The 21,950-nt window shown below is 40.9% G+C and overlaps 1 protein-coding gene across 1 annotated transcript in view; it reads right to left on the bottom strand.

Moving 5' to 3' along the window:
* Window positions 1-17,201: 17,201 nt before the first annotated feature.
* LOC124550806 overlaps window positions 17,202-21,950 on the bottom strand; it is a 409,782-nt gene continuing 405,033 nt past the window's right edge. The window contains exon 9 of the mRNA XM_047125532.1: window positions 17,202-20,666. Within this exon, the coding sequence (XP_046981488.1) occupies window positions 20,414-20,666 (253 nt within the window). The 3' untranslated portion in view covers window positions 17,202-20,413. The remainder of the gene's footprint in view (window positions 20,667-21,950) is intronic.

The raw sequence follows: 21,950 nt of genomic DNA, 5'->3' as shown, positions 1-21,950 counted from the left end.
ATTTAAAGGTTCTCCGTGCTGTTCTGGTCGCATAAATTACGAGAATACTTCTTACAGAAATGAAAATTTGTTTTTAATTCTTGTTCTTAATTGTTTTCGTTATCTTCAGTTCGTTTCGATGTAATTCATGACTAAATAAATAACTGTGCGAATGTGATTGTAATTTTATCGTATGCTACATTTGTTTGTTTACGAATATGACCCGTTGCTTTCATAGATTGAATATACGTAGAGTCTTTGCCTTAGGTATGACGTCATTGCTCAAAGCCGACGAGTGGAATCGGACACTATAATTTATCCCATTATTCCACAGAAGTCTTGGCAGCTTGTAAAAATTTGAAAAGTGGTTTCCTATAGTTGAGTGTGAGAATATTTACGCAAAAGTGACCCATTATTTATTCCTTGGAACAGCTGTAAGTTCCGTGGGAGTGGTAATTTTAACAATCGCAGCAGTCTACCCTGATCTTGAGAAACCAGATAACTGAAACATTTTAGGGCCTAATAGCTATCAATATGGCGATTGTTTGACGCCACGACTCTCATTGAGGATTTTTATTTTTCCAGGGCGCTTTCTGTAGCACTGTTCTCCCCTCTGACCTTAAAAACCGCTAGTCTACAACCACTTTGTGTCTACTGTCTCGCCGGCCTGGGTGGCCGAGCGGTTCTAGGCGCTACAGTCTGGAACCGCGCGACCGCTATGGTCGCAGGTTCGAATCCTGCCTCGGGCATGGATGTGTGTGATGTCCTTAGGTCAGTTAGGTTTAAGTAGTTCTAAGTTCTAGGGGACTGATGACCACAGCAGTTAAGTCCCATAGTGCTCAGAGCCACTTGAACCATCTACTGTCTCCTAGATAGGGCGATAATAGTGTCTGACCTCATTCAGACGCACGGACTTCATCACAGGCCTCCATCCTGTCACTCCTCGACAGAAATACTAACCTTTCTGTGCGAAAATGACAGTAGAACTTGTTCTTGATGGTAGCTATGCAAATGTGGGCGTGGAGGCGCTGCACTGTGCGGAGCAATAATCAGGTACCACCTGAAGATGGCAGCAAGTCAATCTGCCGAAACGTCGTGGACAAGTCACGGGTGGACGCCTTAAAATACCATTAACTGGGAAAAAAGTGTTGTATATGTGGGGTTTCATTTTAAATGATGCTACAATAAACGAGAAAACATAATTAAAAAATAAATAAAAACCGTTCAAATGTGTGTGAAATCTTATGGGACTTAACTGCTAAGGGCATCAGTCCCTAAGCTTACACCACTTCTTAACCTAAATTATCCTAAGGACAATCACACACATCCATGCCCGAGGGAGGACGAACCTCCACCGGGACCAGCCGCACAGTCCATGACTGCAGCGCCCTAGACCGCTCGGCTAATCCCGCGCGGCTAATAAATAAAACACGAACACTTACATTAGATTTTTACGAAAAATCCAGCTACCAGTCACAATGCGGACAAGTGTTACTTCCTGCGAAACGTGGATTCATACACACTACGCTGTGAGTAGACGTTCTCCAAGTGATAGTGGACGAAGAGTGTGTCAGTGTTTAATTACAGAGCATCGAGGTATACATGTACGAGAGTCAGTGCTCCACTTTAAGAATGTCAGAGTGTACAGTGTTACTAACTCTGCGGTCTGTTCCTCGGGTGGAAACGCTACAGTGCTGCCATCCTGGCCAGGTCTACAGTTCGCTTTGCCGGTGTTCTAACGGAATTGTTCAAATGGCTCTAAGCGCTATGGGACTTAACATCTGAGGTCATCAGTCCCTTAGACTTGTAACTACTTAAACCTAACTAACCTAAGGACATCACACACATCCACGCCCGAGGCAGGATTCGAACCTGCGACCGTAGTAGCAGCGCGGTTCCGGACTGAAGCGCCTAGAACCGTTTGGCCACAGCGGCCGGCTTTTTCCGGTGTAATACACTCAATCATCCCTCCTTAGCGTGTACGTGCGTGTGTCAGATATTTTCGGAACATGACATCGTGATTAAGTAAGGTGCTAAAAGTAATCTTATCACTTCTACATGCACGCAGTCGCACTCAAAGTGCTCACAGATTTTTCGATAACCGTAAGATAAAGGCATCAAAGACTGTGATACACTCCACATGTTAAGGTAATAACCAGCAGGAGATAACAGTTATCAGCTGTCGATGTCAGAAAACATGTTGCACAGTGATTCTTATAGAGAGGGTAGCGGAGGTCACCATTAGGAACCAGAAGAAATAGTACCTGTAAGTCATCAATTCTTTTTGAAATATGAATTAACTTCAATTACTAATATATTTTACCTTTTCATTACTTTTGAATACATTATGGGAGTGGCAGTGATCAATGTGTTACAAATATTTACTATTAAAAACAGTCTTGATCACGATATATTTATTAAGGTGATCGGTTTCGACCACTACTGTGGTCATCTTCAGACGTACAAGTTGTATACAAAGCTTTAATTAGAGGGCTAGATACATTTAAAATAATACATAAAGTTATAAAGCGATGAATTACTATTGAGTAGGAACCTCTTTCTGTTGGAGAATCTCTACTGGAGAAACCAGTGCACGTCTTACTATATATAATGGAGGCTCCGCCCATTTCTGACGGCATGATGTCATTACTAATCAATGAGTTATCAGTCGAATAACAATGTAAAATGTCTTAGTTAAAAGAACATTGTCAAGATATAAAAATAAATACACACTAAACTTAGCTCATTAAACAGCTATTGTCAATTAAGAAGCGTTAAAAATATTTAAAAATGTAGGATAAATGAACTTCAGTTTGGCAGAACATGGGTTGCCCTCTCAAGGCATGTTAGTGAACCATTTGGAACCACTGGTTGCCATGGTGAAGTTGGACGCCGTTCCAAAGATGAGGCAGCAGGCGTCTTTCCACTGAAGTTGTTGTAAAGTCGATAGGCGAACTAGTGGTTGCCATGGTGAGGATAAACGCCAGTGCAAAGATGTGGAAGCAGGCTTCTTCCTATCGAAGTTGTTGCGAAAGTGGAATGGCAAAGACTGTCACGTCAGACGATGTATTATTGAGCAGGAACATGTCTTTATTGAAACGATTTTCAATGAGTAGGCTGCAATGATCTTTAGCTGACATGTGTACTACATGCTGCACAAATACGATACGAATTAGTTGTCCATATTTATGAAATATTGTCGATGAAGTTCGTATGTAGATTGCGTTTTTTTTTTAATTACATGTGACAATTTTTAAGGCACTGATTTTCCTTAAGTTGTATTCAGTCTTGTAAACAAATGAAAATAATGAAAATGGAAGGAATTTAAAATTATAATACTATGAGCCGTAATGTCAAAAATAAAACGATGTGAATTAGCAATATGCAGTCTAAAATCATATAAGCAAAAATTCTAAAACAGATAGCCATAAAATAATGTTTGGTGAAATAAAATTACAATGTAAAGATAAAATATTTCCTAGATGTCTTAATAATTTAAAAAAACAACAAAGGACAGAAGAATGAACATTCTAAAGCAGATCATCGAAAAGCTCAAAGAAATGTTTGTCTTTGAATTGAAGTTGTTCGTTTAAAACAGATAATGGATTACTTTTGTGAAGTGAAAAGATTTCAATTTCTTCTAAATCGTGATCGAGACTGTTTTTAATAGTAAATATTTTACCTTTTCATTGTGCAGGAGTTAAGATATTCCTTCTAAAATAAAAATTCTAGCTGCTTTACAAGTCATGTTGATGCCATGTACATAAGTCGCTCCTTATGGTTGAACAATGTTCGAAATACATTGATGACGCACAGCATCACGACCCCAGCCCAACGTGACGCCGAATGCCCCCTGGTGGCCTTGCGGGCAGGTGACACGGTAAGGAAGAAGCCAGTCTGTTAAACAGAATGTGTTCCAAGTACAGCAGTGCGCGCTGTGTACGTCACAGGACACTGAAACATCTTAGGGGTGTTAATTAATCGGGGCACTCGCGGAGTATGCAGGAAAAAATAATAGTTCCATTTTCTACCACCAGGTGAAAATATGGCATTGTAAGCAGTCAGAATGTTTACTGTTTTGACGTCAGTTCATTGTTTGTGACTTTGCGACGTGTGTCGACTTCTTTTGTGGCGTGACTGCTGATGTAAAGGGTTCAGAAGTTTTCTGTACGAAACGCAACGGCTAGACTGCTGGTAAAGTTTTTCTGCCAGAACAGAAGCAACAGCAACGCTGCATTGTGGGAATATCGCTGACAGAAACAGCTGTCGGCAAATGGGCTAATGAATATGATCAAGAAATTTTAAAAAGATGGTGTATTAATCGGTGCATCAGGGAGAGCGAGGTGGCCCACTCCATTGGCGACTGTTGATGCCATAGCTATAGAAGACCGTGCAGCATATGCCTTAAACTCTGGAGACAGTGCTCGAGCTGTGTCACGGGAATAATCTCTCCCCTCGTCAACAGACCTTAGAGCGCATTTTGCACTGGTATTCCTACGAGATTCAGAATGTCCGCGAAAGAAAGCCCCAAGATAGCCTACTAAGCTGTGACTTCACCCTTCGTTCTCTGGAACACTTAGAAATGGATGACATGTGGGCAGGGAACATTCTTTGCACGGGCCAGGCGCATTTTAGTCTGCACAATGCTACGAATACACGGATCGGTAGCGTATGGAGTTCTACTCCGCCATATGTTGTGCAAGAACATGCTCTGCACTCATCCTGTGTGACTATCTAGTCCGGTTTCACGAGCTCCTTCATTCTCGGTCCGATTTTCTTCATGGAGATGTCACCTAGTGGGCCCGTTAGGTGTACAGTGCCATCTGCGTGTTATAAGGATGTCCTGTGTCTTGAAAGGAGGACATAAGATGAACATCAACAAAAGCAAAACGAGGATAATGGAATGTAGTCGAATTAAGTCGGGTGATGCTGAGGGAATTAGATTAGGAAATGAGACACTTAAAGTAGTAAAGGAGTTTTGCTATTTGGGGAGCAAAAATAACTGATGATGGTCGAAGTAGAGAGGATATAAAATGTATACTGGCAATGGCAAGGAAAGCGTTTCTGAAGAAGAGAAATTTGTTAACATCGAGTATAGACTTAAGTGTCAGGAAGTCGTTTCTGAAAGTATTTGTATGGAGTGTAGCCATGTATGGAAGTGAAACGTGGACGATAAATAGTTTAGATAAGAAGAGAATAGAAGCTTTTGAAATGTGGTGCTACAGAAGAATGCTGAAGATTAGATGGGTAGATCACATAACTAATGAGGATATACTGAATAGGATTGGGGAGGAGTTCGTGGCACAACTTGACAAGAAGAAGGGACCGGTTGGTAGGACATGTTCTGAGGCATGAAGGGATCACCAATTTAGTATTGGAGGGCAGCCTGGAGGGTAAAAATCTTAGAGGGAGACCAAGAGATGAATACACTAAGCAGATTCAGAAGGATGTAGGCTGCAGTAGGTACTGGGAGATGAAGAAGCTTGCACAGGATAGAGTAGCATGGAGAGCTCCATCAAATCAGTCTCAGGACTGAAGACCACAACAACAACAACAAGGATATCCTAGTGTGACACCCGATTCCACGTTTTCAAGAACGCAACTGTGTGCAAGCAAGATGGGGCGACACCACGTGTCGCTTGCCAGGTGAAAGATTTGCTTCGAGAAACCTCCGGTAAGGACTACACTATCTCTAGGTAATTTCAAGATGTGCGGCCTTCCAGATCCCCCGACCTAATTCCATCTAACTTCTGGCTATGGGGATATCTGGAAGATCGTGTCTATCAGAGATATATCCAAATTCTTCCTAATCTGGAAAAGAGCATAAGACGACATATTGCTGTGACTGGATCTGCTGCAGCCACTGTCGACGATGACGTGTTATGGATGCAGCATGTTGCTGAATCAGGAGCCTCTACTGAACACATGTTGTATCTTGAGACCATATCTTAAGCCATGTGACAAAACTACTGTTTCATGTGTTTGATCCCTTCAGCCCTTTACCTACCCCTCACCCCATTCTGCCTGCTTACAGCGCCATATTTTCGCCTGGTGGCAGGAAGTTGAACTATTATTTTTTTCAGCATACTTCCCGAGCACACTAGGTAATGAACATGCATACAATGTTTCATCATCCTGCAATGTGTATAGCCTTGTAAAATGGATTTTTTTTAAATAATAAAATCATTATATACTAGAAACAGAAGACGTGTTAATGCTAATGATAGAATTAATATTCGGTCTAAGATTGATGGTGTGTTGACCAAGTACATTCAAGTACAAGATGATATTACTGTATATTATCATTCTTAATAAAGTACCTTATCCTAAACAAAATCAGAATCAGCTACTGAAGCATCTATGTCTTCTAAAGGGTGCTGGAGTTCCGACTCCTGGGGAGGTGGGTGATTTTTGCTTTAAGTCGTAACTGGTACCTGAATTTTTGTTTGCTGCCGCCTTGAATGATCAGCTTCTGCACCAGTTGGTGGCGTATTGCAATTTGGAGGAAGTTATTGTTCTTTAAGGTTTAAAATACGACTCTGTTAGTTACTTGGCCGTATTGCGGATAGCTTTGAGTCCAAGTTTTCGTAGCTTTTCATACCTAAGGGACCACTATCGTAAGTAAGTAAGATCAAACAGCAATCTGTTTTTCGTGAGAACACACAAACTTCCTTCAAACTACACGTCCTGCTACATCAAAATCGGTCAGTGGAGTTCAGCACCATACTATTCTACAAGAACATAATCCAATTACTGTAATTAAGAAATTATGAGAGGTTGTTACTTATTGAATGAAAACTATAGAGAATGCATTTCTTTTCCGGTATTTTAGTGAACTTTGTACACTTACAATTCCGTCAATTAATAGACGGCGACAACAATGAAGTTCACCTCATTTCCCAAAAACAAGACATTTCTATTCTTCACTTGCAGAAAATTTGATACATAAATGTTTGGCAACTCTTACACATACTTCACTCGGTTTTATCACTAAAATATCAATTTTCATTAAATGTAACAACACGTTCTGAGCGACGGCCAAGCAACACGTCGTTTTTCCACAAGACACAGATTAACAGTCCTCTTCTTTTTTAATAAAATCAATTTTTTTTTTTAAGTCCATAATCAAAGATTCTCTAATACTATCGTTGCGAGGATTGCGCGCTAAAGAGTTTCTTGCTGTCCAGCTGCGCTTCACTTCACTTCAAGTACTTTTTGAATCACATTTACATTTTCGGTATTTACATACATTACTGAGCTTCTCAGAATAAAAACAGGCACAAATCAGTTAAAGAAAAAATAGCAGAGAGCCACGCGTTACATTACAGCCTGCAATGCGACACACGGAATACCGGCAGTTTAATTACAACTACCCAATAGACACCGATCAGCCATAACACTCTACCATCGATTTACAATAGATATAAACCAGTCCAGGCGATATCAGCGTCACCTGGCGAGGAAAGAATGCTAGTGAGGCCCACTTATGATCCATGCAGTATCAGTGAGCATACTGTTCATGTATAGAATGGGGAAGCCATGCGATCTATCTGAATTTGACTGAAGGTAGATTGTGATGGGCCAAGGCTCGGAATGAGCATTTCGGAAACTGCACGACTTGTTGGTTGTTCGAGGAATGTTATGGTGAGTGTCATCAAACTGCGGTGAAGCCATATCCAAACTTCGTGAGTTTGGACAGCCATCCCTCGTTATAGATGTCAGACACCGTAGGCTGGGCAGACTGGACAGGGTGACTTGTGTGTGTACGTGTGGTGCTTACTTCCTCCAGCGACCTACGAAGGCCACATTGCTTAGACTTTAATGCTGGGCAGGGTACAAGTGTGGCTGAACACACTGTGTGCCGAACACACCTAACGATGGGCCTCTGCAGGCTACAACCCATGCATGTGCCAATGTTAACACCATAACATCGTCAACTGCTACTGAAATGGGTACGTGACCATCGGCACTGGGCATTGGCGCAGTGGCAGAGCGATGCATACAGAGGGGAGGGTGCGAATCCGTCGTCTCCCAAGGGAGCAGTTCCTTGACATCTCTACTGTGGGATGGAGACAATCCCATGGCCACTTCATTATGCTCTGGGGAACATTCATATGGGCACCCATGGGTGCAGTGGAACTCGTGCAAGCACCATGACAGCCAAGGGGCATTGCACGCTGGTTGCAGATTACGTTCACCATTTCATGATGACAATGTTCAGTGGCAGCATCGACATTTTTCAACGAGATAATGCGCCAATTCACAAGGCCAGAAACGTAATGGGGTGTTTCGAGGAACACAGTGGCGAGTTCCAACTGATGTACTGGCCCTCCAGTTCGCCAGATCTGAATCCGATCGAACACATCCGGGATGCGGTTGAATGTAGCGTCAGAGCTCATCGTCCCGTCCACAGAAGTTATGGAAATTAGGTGACTTGTGTGTGCAAGAAAAATGATTCAAATGGCTCTGAGTACTATGGGACTTAACATCTGTGGTCATCAGTCCCCTAGAACTTAGAACTACTTGAACCTAAGTAACCTAAGGACAGCACACACATCCATGCCCGTGGCAGGATTCGAACCTGCGACCGTAGCGTTCACGCGCCTAGAACCGCTCGGCCACAGCGGCCGGCTGTGTGTGCAGATGTGGTGCCAGCTCTCTCCAGTGACCTGCCAAGGCCTCATTGTTTCCGTGCCACGACGCATCGCCACAGTGATCCGTACCAGAGGTGTACACGGCAGCTATTAGGTAGCTGGTCATAAGGTTCTGGCTGATCAGTGTATAAGTGAAGCAGAGACGAATGGACAATCATTCTAGCGACGATATTGGCCGCAAATGAGAAAATTCACTGACGTATACGACTTTGACAGTACCAAGATTGTTATAACCCGGAGTCTGCCCTTGGGCATTTCTAAAACGGCGAAACCTGTCGGTTCTTCGTCTATTAACTGTTGTCAGTATCAACCTTTAGAGGTTGCAGGACGATGAGACCTCGAGCAGACACCGAGCTGGCGGTCATGCAAGCCTCGTCACAGAACGTGGATGTCGGAGGATAAGCGGGAAGGGCGAACAACTGTGTCAGATCAGACGCAGACCACAATGTTTCTCCATCCAAATTAATTTGCAAATTAATTTGGACAAGCTCATAGTGTACAAGTAACTGAACTTGGTTAGCTGCATTCCGCCTAGTTATTGGACTCATGGCGGACCATTGTTGCTTTGGCTATGAACAACAATTGCAGGTCCCCTCCAGTTCTTTTGCGTGCTTGTACAGTGTGTGCAACAGCAGCATGTGTTATTTCTGTGTTCTCGACAGGAAAACTTTGTGTTTCTTTAAAACGGCCGACATTTCACCAAAGATGCCGGTGAAAATAGTTTCTCTTCGTGAATACGCATTTATAAGAGGCACTGCCCCTGTTGTTGGTGTGCGAAAAGCTAGTGTTTCGAGACTTATTTGAGCATATAGCGATATTGCCTCGTTATATCCAAAGAGAAAAGGTAGATGTGGACGAAAACAAAAAAAAAAAAAATCATAGAACAGGCGAGGCGAAACTCTAGTTAGAAACAGAAGACTTCATCCTCACGACACAAGTAAGAATCTTCAGAGAGATTTATTGGTTATTAGAGTGAAATTGATACTTCAGTGGTATCACATAGGATTCTTGATAATGGCCGGAAGACCTGAACGCCAATAAAAGAACAGCTATTACTTCTTGCCAAGAAGGAAAAAACCGTTGGCATAAATCATACATAAACCTTGGACCTCTAATGACGGGAAACGTGTAGTTAACAGTGGCGAGTCACATTCTATTGTTCAAGGATACAGAGCAAGGGTTGTCGGTTGAATTACCCAGGAGGCAGTGAGAGCTGAGCATCTGGAACAGACTGCAAAACAACCTATCGAAAATATGTTTTGAGTTTCCTTTACTCAAATGATCCTGAGGCACTAGTTCCAGTTGGTGACATCATTAAATCAACCAAATACATGGAAACCCCTAGGTGCAAGATTGTGCCATTCCTACAGATCTATGCAGATGGTGGACTAACATTTCAACGTGATCTGATCCTGCGTCACACATCTAAAGAAATCAAGCCGTTCATGGAAAAAAGCAACATTAATGTGCTTCAGTGATCTGGTAACTCACCAAACGTATATCACACCGAGAATTTGTGGACTACTGGAAAAAGGTGTCGTGGTAAAATGGACTGTTCAACAAAAGAGTGCATAAGACTAAATTGGGTAAAGGTGTCTTTTCATGACAACAAACTACGAAACATATTCTCTAAACTGGTCGAATAAATTACACAACGTTCGCTAAAGATCATTAAAGCAAAGGAAAGACACATTAACTGTTAATAAAGACATCAAAAAAGTTCTGCATCACCCCGGTTCTCAGAACTGCTGAAGATAGACATTGACCGTGGATATTACATCACAGACACAGTCCCTTTGACTGTTCAGAGATTTCACTAAACCCGCTCAAAGATGTAAACAATCATGCATGAGCAGCGCCTTTTAGACGGATGGGGTCCGACAGCCGATCAGTTCCAGTCATTCCACCAGGAAGGAAGTATACGGCTCGTGTTGTCTGTAGTTCAACCGTGCCTGGACGGTCAATACCGCGGTTCGATCGCGTACGCATTGTTACTTTGCCAGGAAAGGTTCTCAACAAGGAAAGTGTCCAGGCGTCTCGGAGTAAACCAAAGCGATGTTGTTTTGACGTGGAGGAGATACAGAGAGACAGGAACTGTCGATGACATGCCTCGTTCAGGCCGTCCAAGAGCTACTACTGCAGTGGATGACCGCTACCTATGGATTGTGGCTCGGAGGAACCCTGATAGCAACGCTACCTTGTTGAATAATGCTTTTTGTGCAGCCACAGGACGTCGTGTTACGACGGAAACTGTGTGCAATAGGCTGCATGATGCGCAACTTCACTCCAGACGTCCATAACGAAGTCTGTCTTGGCAACCACGACACAACGCAGCACGCTACAAATGGGTCCACCAACATGCCGAATGGTCCGCTCAAGAATGGCATCACGTTCTCTTCACCAATGAGTGTCGCATATGAATTCAACTAGACAATCATCGGAGACGTGTTTGGAGGCAACCCCGTAAGGGTGAACGCCTTAGACACACCGTCCAGCGAGGGCAGAAAGGTGGAGGTTCCCTGCTGTTTTGGGGTGGCATTATATGGGGCCAACGTACGCTGCTGGTGGTCATGGAAGGCACCGTAACGGCTGTACGATACGTGAATGCCATACTCCGACCGATAGTGCAACCATTTCGGCAGCATGTTGGCGAGGCATTCGTCTTCGTGGAGGTCAATCCGCGCCTCCATCATGCACATCTTGTGAATGACTTCCTTCAGGATAACAGCATCGCTCGACTAGAGTGGCCAGCATGTTCTCCAGACATGAACCCTATCGAACATGCCTGGGATAATTAAAAAGGTCTGTTTACGGACGACGTGACCCACCAACCAGTCTGAGGGATCTAGGCTGGACCGTCGTTGAGCAGTGGGACGCTCTGGACCAACAGTACCTTGATGAACCTCTGGATAGTATGCCACGACGAATAAAGGCGTGCATCAATCCAAGAGGACGTGCTACTGGGTATTAGAGGCACCGGTGTGTACAGCAATCTGAACCACCACCTCTGAAGGTCTCGCTGTACGGTTGTACAACAGTACAACATACAATGTGTGGTTCAAAATGGCTTGGTTCAAATGGCTGTGAGCACTATGCGACTTAACTTCTGAGGTCATCAGTCGCCTAGAACTTAGAACTAATTAAACCTAACTAACCTAAGAACATCACACACATTCATGCCCGAGGTAGGATTTGAACCTGCGACCAGAGCGGTCGCTCGGCTCCAGACTGTAGCGCCTAGAACCGCACGGCCACTTCGGCCGGCAATGTGTGGTTTTCATGAGCAAAAAAAAAGGTCGAAAATAATGTATATGTTGACCTCTATTCCAATTTTCTTTACAGGTTTCGGAAGTCTCGGAACCCAGATGATGCAAAACTTTTTTTGACTATATATATGTTAAGTAAGCTACTAACTGCATACAGAATGCATCACCTAAATTTGCATCGCAAGTACTGTGCAAATCGAAAGTGTTATGGTTGTGCAATTTCCACAGAATGGACTGGTAATCACGGGCTCATATTGTTAGCCAATCAACAGATGGTAATAAGTGTTCTTTTTTAAATGGAGCAATGCCTATTGACATTAACCAACTAAAAGTAGGGTAAATTAGAATGTCAGTGGTGGTTGTTGCAGCATTCTAGAGCGAATCGTTTTGGAGCTATTGTATGTTGAAAATTTCCACACCGACACTTGTTTATGCCTTTTATCCTGCGTAGTCGCTAGGTACGGTGCTGTTACGTTTGCTTACAGTGTGCTTGTGTGTTCTTTGAGTGCAATGCGACTTGCTAATCAGTCAGTGTGTGACAGTCCAAACAGCAGGTCGTGAGTGGACGATAGGATTTACCACTGCAGAAAAAGCCGACGTGCTCGTGATGTATGGAGAGTGTGCAGTTCGTTCTTGTAAGCTGCACGCGGTAAGATATTCCAACAGACGTCAACGAACTCGGCAGTTATTTATCAACCTCTTTGACCAGTTACGTCAAAATTTTAGTGTAGTAACTAGACAACGTAACAGCAGGAAATAAGTGACGACAAGGGAGGGAAAAATTAATGTTTTCGCTGCTGTTACAGTTGATCCGAACGCGGCATGAGTCAGGCGAGTGTCCCACGCATTCTCCAACGACATAGCATCCATCTGTATCACATGTCTCTCTATCAAGAGCTGCATGGAAACTATTGTGAGAAGCGTGTTAATTCCTGTACACATGCATTAAGACAGGATATGCCAGATGTATCACGTATTTTGTTTAGTGATGAAGCCACATCTATCAATCATGGCCGATAAACCGCCGAAACATGTACTATTGGTCTGTTGACAATCGCCGATGGCTTCGTCAGGTGAAATGCCAGTGTCCATGAATTGTATAAAATGCTTATTTGAACCATCAGCTGTCTTTACTATAAACCCAAATATCTACCTGTTTCGGTCTTTGACCATCTTCACGGACGAAGGTTAAAAAGGCTTAAGCCACCATATTGCATTAGTTATTACTTAAAATATGTAGTACATGCCATGAAATCAAATATACGACACAGGACTTTAAAAGCAAGAATACAGGTACCAAATGTATACAGAGTAGTGGATTGTATGGTGTGGGATAGCGAACCATCAGCTCATAGGCCTATGCTTCACAAGGATCGCAGCCTCCTGCTGGACCATCTTGCATGGATGCTGGAAGACATTCCTCTGCAGACTAAGAGGAACCTTTGGTACCACCATGTTGCCTGTCCAGCCCATAGTGCACGAACTACTACATCGTCTCTTCACGAATTGTTTCAAAATCGTTGGATTGGATGCAGAGGACCTTTATCCTAACTGGCCTGTTCACCGGATTGGATGCATGTAGACTTCTATGGGAAAAGCTGCTTATAAGAACATGCTAGCTATACCGTGTTATATGGAACGACGTAACCTGCTCCGACGTCTCCACTGAAATACTAGCACACGTGCAGCAGTCATTCCATACCAGATTGGAAGAGTGTGTTGCCACTGCCAGTGGTCATTTTGAACACAATATGTGATGGTCAGTTGTCTCGTTACCGGTCACAATCCACACGACTATTGTATGCACCTGTGTGGTTCATTAGTGTGAATAACCACAGGTATTGTGAAAAAAGTCAGTGTGGGAACTCTTCAAAGTACGATATCTTATAAACTACTTGCACTAGAATCCTGCTACGAACACCACTGACGTTTTAATTTATCCGGCTTTTTGTTAATGTCAATAGGCATCGTTCCATTTAAAAAGTGTAATTTTTCACAAAAAATACAGACCCTAAGTATTATTAAATACTGTTGATTGGCTAACAATACGAGTCCCTGATTAGCAATCAATTCTGTGAAAACCGCACAGCAATAACACTTTCCATTTCCGCAATTTTTGCAGTGCTAGTTTTAGGCGATTCATCCTGTATTACTTCAAAGTACGTTGTTTAATTCAAGGAGCATACCAATATGATTTTTCGACTCGAAATTGGCTGTTGTTGAATTTAAGAAGGAAAAAGGAGTGCAGGAACGAAAATCAGAACATCCCCGGAATGCATACTCTAACATCCACGAGATAAATTTTAGCTACAGTGCGACGAGAGGAAATTATGCCTGTAACAGTTATAAACATTATCTATTCGACATATTAAAAATAGTGAAAACGATGATAAATATTAATTATTTATATAATATTCTATAATGTAATTGGATATATCGATGTGCATCATACAAAGTTAATGATAATTGTAAATTCCTTTTATGATCTGCGTTTGTCTTCCTTTGTTTTTACCTTTTGTTGGTTGGCTTTTGTAGGTTGCGGACGCATATCAAACTGAGGTCTGTTAAGAGATTGTAATTATTTGTTAATTATTACTTGAGAATAGAGTTCATTATTATTATAAATATGAGTGAATAATTATTTGTAACTTTAATTCCTCTCTCAGTAAGCATTATCTGTGTTAATTATTTCTTTCCGCTGCAAGGAGGGCAGCCATTGGCGATAGCGATATGTATCGCGTTTTTGTCTGTGTTTTCCTTAGAAACAAATCAAATGTTTGCTTGATAAAGTCTAAATAGTGCACAATACGAAAGTAGAGTTTATAGAGTTTAATAAGCATTTCAAATAGTTACTTATTTGGTCTAACAATAGAAAGTCTCTATCAATTGTCTGCTGCCATCTTAACAATTATCTCAGCGGCAAATTCAAATTACGCAACTCTGCACACGCAAATGCCGAACGTAATACAAATGTGTAAAAATAAATGTGCATCGGTGGTCCCGAACCCATTTTAATGAAAATGATTCGAATCAGATTGGTTCTTTAAAAACAGTGCTCATAGCACGATCCTTATAACAAACGTTTCTAGCTGATGTATGGAGCCGAAATTAATTACGCACCAGTTGCGAAGAATATTGTTTCAGGTAACATACGTCAGTGTTGCGCACGGCTGATATTCGGTGGTTTTAATGATCATTTTGCTGAAGATAACTATTTCCATCATAATCAATAGTTGTATAGAATCTGTTGTATGAACTGTGATTTAGTGACACACAACTTACAGACAACACTTTAACACAACGTTTGAACTTGGAGTTCTTTAGCAACTTGACCAAATCTTTAGCCGGGAGAAAATTTATTTAGTAATTACTCAATGTAATGAAATAAGATTGTCATTTTCATTTACGAATTAGTTCAATACCAAACCACTGAATAACACAGCGAACGCCACAATACCTCGCATTTCAAGTGGACTTATTGCACTAAACATTTTAGTACGTCTTCAGCGCGCAAAAAATAATTAAACAACATTGAAAATTTGGTTTGCTTTTATCTGTTTTGTTGAGATACATTAAATACAAAACCGAATCATATGCAGTGTGACTGAACTGGCGTTTAAATGAGGTGTGCCCCGAGTTTTCCCCCTCATCTCCCTCCTCATGCTCAGACAGCATGGTGCGGTGGGGTGGGTGGTGCCACCCTGGCCGAGTGCTGCTGTGAACTGTGTTCTTGGCCATCTCTGTTGTAGCAGAATAACTACCTGTTATTTTCGCTGATGACAGCAATATTATAGTCACTGAGAAAACAAGAGAACTCCTTGCCCAGGAAGCAAATGAAACTCTCAAGGAAGTTTGTGATTAGTCAATAAGCAATAAAGTGACACTGAACATAAAGTAAACTAATACCATGAATTTCAGTCTGAAGAGGAAAAATGACACTATTAAATTAAATTTAGATGGCACCCCTATGGACTGTGTAACAAATGCAAAATTTCTAGGAATGTATATTGATTCTCAGTTGAAGTGGTGTGAACACACAAAGGTACTTGCAAACAGAATGTTATCAGCATGTTATGCCCTTAGAATCCTATCATCAGTGTGTAACATGCAGTGTCTTTTAGTTACATATTATTCATATGTACACTAAATTCTTAGCTATGGCATCCTTTTTTGGCTAACAAATATACAAAATATGAACACAACTGCCGGCTGGAGTGGCCGAGCGGTTCTAGGCGCTACAGTCTGGAATCGCGCGACTGCTACGGTCACAGGTTCGAATCCTGCCTCACGCATGGATGTGTGTGATGTCCTTAGGTTAGTTAGGTTTAAGTAGTTCTACGTTCTAGGGGACTGATGACCACAGCAGTGAAGTCCCATAATGCTAAGAGCCATTTGAACCATTTTTATTTTGAACGATTTGTACCTGTGAGAAAAATGTCAAATTGGACCGTTGTTTGGACTTTATGTTAAACTGTAGAAACCTATGACTGGTTGAATAACTATGTAATTCAGAACAAATCATCAGCAAACCACCTCCAATAGCACCATTCCTAGTGAAGCACAGTTTTGTTCAAAACAACTTTTGGATTGGCAGCAGCCAATTTGTCAATAATTAGATGTAAGTACTGATCTCTAAAATGTTGCTAAGTGGCTTAACATTATATTTTCATTGTTTTCTTGGATTAGAATGGAAGACAACACAGTCATTGTTGAGTTGATTTACATAGTCAAGTCGGCCTTTACTACCTTTACTATTGTTTTGACATCATTGATGCAATATATCAAGAGAGATTAATAAAATTCTCTATATAACATGTAGTCTTTCATTATTTTGTAGTATTTGCAGTGTTTCCTATTATTTCGTTAGCATAGTAGCGTCTGGGTGTGTTTAATGCATACATTGTTTAGAGATTTTTTGATGCTTTGTTAATATTTGCAACTGCACGTCTGAGAATGTTAACTACACAGCTTTTATAGCTCTGAAGTATAGGAATGTGAGGTTTTCATGTGATGTTTGAAATTTTTATGGTGTCATTTGTGTAATACATGATATTCAGAACTTTTGTTTTTAAGGAACGTATTTGCAGCTTATACACTTAATTCGATGATCCAAGTACGTGCAATTAATTCATCGTTTTTTCGCTTCAAGTTGCAAAAGAATGCATTTAGGTTACTATATTCAGCTCTTGGTGTCTTTTTAAGTGACACATGCACATAATAATGTACTACACATTTAGCTTTTTCGTATTTATTCACAAAGGAGAAAGTTATTCCTGCAAAATGGATTCAATGAAAAACTATATATTTACTGACAATATATTTTCAAAAAACATGATTTTTGTTAGTACAAAATTTACAACTACACATTCCTAACATGTGACGAAATTCTAGGTGCTCATTTCAACAAGTGTAATATGGGTTATTTACAGAAAGAATGTAATAGTACCTTTTAATATACACATGTTTATCATACATGATATGATATATAAAAATGACATATAATTGATTATAATATAAATATATCTAATGTTAATCAATTATTAGTCTTTCCACAGCTGTGAATGATTTTGTTGGCCACCAAAAACAATGTTGATTATAACTTCTGAATATTAGTTACGTGTGTTTTATATGCGTAAACGTTATTCTCGTGCCAATAAATGACATACAATCCCAGTATATACACAATCCATTATATACAAATGTAAAAAAAAGAATGCTATGGAAGTAAAATGGAGTATGATGCTATACAAGCGTTCAGTAGATGAGGTATCAATGAGTCGTGTATCTGCAAAAGCAGCTCCCCACATTCAAGTTATATCTCGAAATACGACGATATGCAATATCTTTTAAATCTGAGTCGCAATAATGCCCACTGTCACCACAAATTGCCTGAATGTCAATATTCTGGCACACTGTCATTGGAAGGATTAAACAGTTCTTTATATTGCTTTCATTACTGCACAGTTTCGACTGAATTGCCATTTTCAAATGACTATTACCTCACAGACAACGAGGAACTGCTATACACAGTCCAGTGCGTTCTAATAGCGCTAAGTGGAATAATATGTGACTGCTGTTCAGGATACGCTTGGTATCACGTCTTTAACGGTGAAGACTGGCTAACCCCCTTCGCTCTTTTTTTGCCATTCTGTGATGTTATGAGTGCTTGTACTCTAACCTAATTACAGTAAAACCATTGCTATTCGGATTTTTCTAATTTTGAATTAGTGGTAACTCTGACTAGCTTTTATATCGCAAAGTGAATCGCCACCTTACTATAGCAGTCATTATTGGCGCCACACTCTTTACTTGTGAAATGTTGAACACAAATCCTCCCTTCCCGTTTACTTTACCTGAGACCGATAATGAATAGCGTCTGTATCTTTGCTGCTCATAAGCAGGCAACAGAGTCAAAGCTTGCTGACGCCCACATGACGAGCTGTGTTAAAGTACAGCTATGTGATCACTTAAAAGAGTGTTAAAGTACCAAACAGTAGAATACAGTAACCAGAACAAATGTTAAGAATATATAAATGGTTACGTTTAGATGATAAAATCAGAGTGCCAGAATGTGAAGATAGAATCTGAGATTGCTAACTCAAGTTTTTACGACATAAGGAAAAAATGCCATAAAGCTTTCGATTTTGCGATAAAACAAGATGTACTAGTCACAAAATTAAAAAGGACAACTGGATCAAAACTGACCACCACTGATGATGCTGCGCAAACCAGGAACAAATAACAATACTCTAGGAGAGGGGTCTAGGTTTTCAGATAAATTCGACCAAACGGGTTTCCAGAATAGTACTGAATGACTATTCAGATTCCAATATCGGCACAATATTTCTAACAGAAAAGTGTGTGGGGATAAGCATAGGTTAAGATGTCGTAAATGTTGAACCATTCCATAAATAACGAATATATGTTATAGTAGAGGGAAACTTGTCTTTGGCTCAGGTCCACAAGAGAGATGACACTGGCTCGTTTTGGAAGTCCATTCAACAGGTCAGCAGAAAACACAGTTAATCTTTTATTTCGCCACAACCTCACTGTATATTCCGAAATGTAGGTACGAATAACTATTTTGGAGAAGAATTCTATAATACGGACTTTCATCACTATGGACTTTCAATAATACAGGCTTTCATCACAATAATACAGGCTTTCAGGTCAACAATACAGGCTTTCAGGTCAACAATACAGGCTTTCAGGTCAACAATACAGACTTTCAGGTCAACAATACAGACTTTCAGGTCAACAATACAGGCTTTCAGCTCAACAATACACACTTTCAGCTCAACAATACACACTTTCGACTCAACAATACACACTTTCGACTCAACAATACACACTTTCAACTCAACAATACACACTTTCAACTCAACAATACACACTTTCAACTCAACAATACACACTTTCAACTCAACAATACACACTTTCAACTCAACAATACACACTTTCAACTCAACAATACACACTTTCAACTCAACAATACACACTTTCAACTCAACAATACACACTTTCAACTCAACAATACACACTTTCAACTCAACAATACACACTTTCAACTCAACAATACACACTTTCAACTCAACAATACACACTTTCAACTCAACAATACACACTTTCAACTCTACAATACACTGTAAATTTTATTTATTCTCTGTGAGTTTTGCTACTGGCTGCCATATTCACATATAGTACATTTAAATCGTCGAAATGTGATAACATGTACATGCTCCATCTTAATAGCAGATAACTACCACAAGCTCATTCAGAGCATGGATACAGATCCTGGTATGACTGAGCATGTGGTGATTATTTGGTGTTAAGGTCAAATGTGTACATGTTGGCAAACTTTTGTTGCATAAATCTACTGCAGTGGATATTCAGTGAAATAAGCAATGTGATAATTTGCCACACGTTATACTTGATGTTGTTGTATTTAGAAAACATGTGTTTTTACCAATTGTTGTATATTATTACCTGCTTTGAAGATGGTAGCCAGTGCCAAAAACCTGTTGAGAATAAATAAAATTGTATGGCTGTACCCACAAAAGAAGGATTTTTTCCAATATATTGGCTGTTGATAACCACCTGAAGAAAGCTTTATCAATAATGCAGATTTTCAACTCAACAAAAAGAACTTTCAGCTCATATCAGTTAGGCTGAATGAATGAAGTTTCACTGTATGTCCTCTTGGAAATGTTTTTATATACAGTCATATCAAATTGGCTTCATGGCTTAATCTGTGCAGTAACAGAAACAAAATAAAGTGCTATTTTAATACCTGAAATGTTGGTCAGAGCGACAGTATGTTGTCATTCGGACATCTTTTAAGTTATCAGCACTTTTGTGAAGTAGGTAAGGAATTACCATCAAGAAATTTTTTTCTGGTGAGAAATGCTGTAGTGAAACGTCTTCCCAAGTAGGACTGGCGTCTAGACTACATGCCCACTGTCTGTGGAGTGTTGCTTTGGCCCTCCCTATCCCAAGCCCTCCGGCACTGGGGGCCTACATGATCTGCGGCTTGTATCTGTGGCTGCTGATCTTCTTCTTCAGTACGGTGACCAAACCGCTGATGCTGGGGAACTTGCGGCGCGAGCTCAGCTGGTAGGTGTCCCGGGGCTTGGGCGCGCTGATGGCCTCTTCCAGGATCCTCATGGCGTGCGGCGTCAGCACCGAGAAGTCGCTCTCCTTGTACTTGTACTCTGCTGGCTGGATGTCCACCACGGTGTCTCCTTCCCGGCGAATCTGGCGAGGGAGGCTGTGGCATAGGACAGAGTCAGCTGATATGAAATTATTGAACAGTGGAATGGGTAATATGACAAATAATACTGACAGGCTGTTATTGGGAACAACAGACCATACTGGCAGGAAGTTACTTGCAAGTGACATGAATAAAATAACAAATCATACTGATGAAGAGTTATTAGGGAGTAAAATGGGTAAGCTAACAAACGATACTGATGGGATGTTTAATAAGTAAAGTAACAAATAACACTGAGAGGATGTTGTTAGGGAGTGAAATGGGTAAGGTAACAAATAAAACTGATAGGAGGTCGCTAGAGAATGAAAAGGGTATGGAAACAAATCGCATCCCTGATGCAATCAGATTCCACGCAAAAGATATCCCTATGGGAGAGAAGAAAAGTATTTATATCAACCATCAACTTCCAATCCATCTACACTGCCAACCATACTGAAGAGATTGCTAATATGTAGATGACCACCAATGAGGAAGCTGAAACATTCATTGAACAGTCGCGTAACCAGTGGATTATGACTGCAGAATCTCATATGCAAGGGACACATGCAGGAGGAATTATCTTGCCAGGGTCAAAATTACTGTACACTGACAGAGTAATACTGAACACAATACAGACTAGTTATGGTAGGTGCACAGATTCTCTACATAGATGAGGCTTTGTTCAGATACCTTCGTACAACTTTGTTGTACACTGATAAGACTATTCACGTTGGATACCTTCAGGAAACTGTGTAACATTATCTGTAGGATTCCTGATAGCCTGAATTCGCTGATGAAGATGGTCTCAAGATTCTTCAGTTATGCCACCTTCATCTGAAGCTACTCATTGAATGCAGGAAATGTATTATCAGTTGCGAATACGAGGAACCCGCAACTATAGAATAGTCTGTGTAGACCGGTACACAAACACGGATTTTCTGCTAGCTGCGAGCTGACGCTTTAAACATTTCGGCTATCTGTGCACGCTTCATGTCCCGCCGAAACTTCCATATGTCATCTTCCATGTGTCTTTAAGCTGCGCTTTTACACTTAATGTAATTCGAACATGCATGCATGCATGCCTGAAGGAACCGTGCATTATACATCTTAACAAACACAGGCACTGCAATATCGTATCCTCATCATTGAGGATTATATTCCTTAGGGCTAACAAATCATCTTGATTGTCATGATTTACCCGCTGTTTCAAACTGTCGTAGACTTAATGATGAGAGAGTCGAGACGTGATGGTGTCTGAGTTTTCGTGAAACCACGAACGCCCAATTACAGCGCTGTTAAACG

The sequence above is a fragment of the Schistocerca americana genome, chromosome 9 (assembly GCF_021461395.2).
Source record: "Schistocerca americana isolate TAMUIC-IGC-003095 chromosome 9, iqSchAmer2.1, whole genome shotgun sequence".
Lineage (NCBI taxonomy): Eukaryota > Metazoa > Arthropoda > Insecta > Orthoptera > Acrididae > Schistocerca > Schistocerca americana.
Note: the sequence above shows the minus strand (reverse complement) of the source record. Positions and strands in the feature narration are given on the sequence as shown.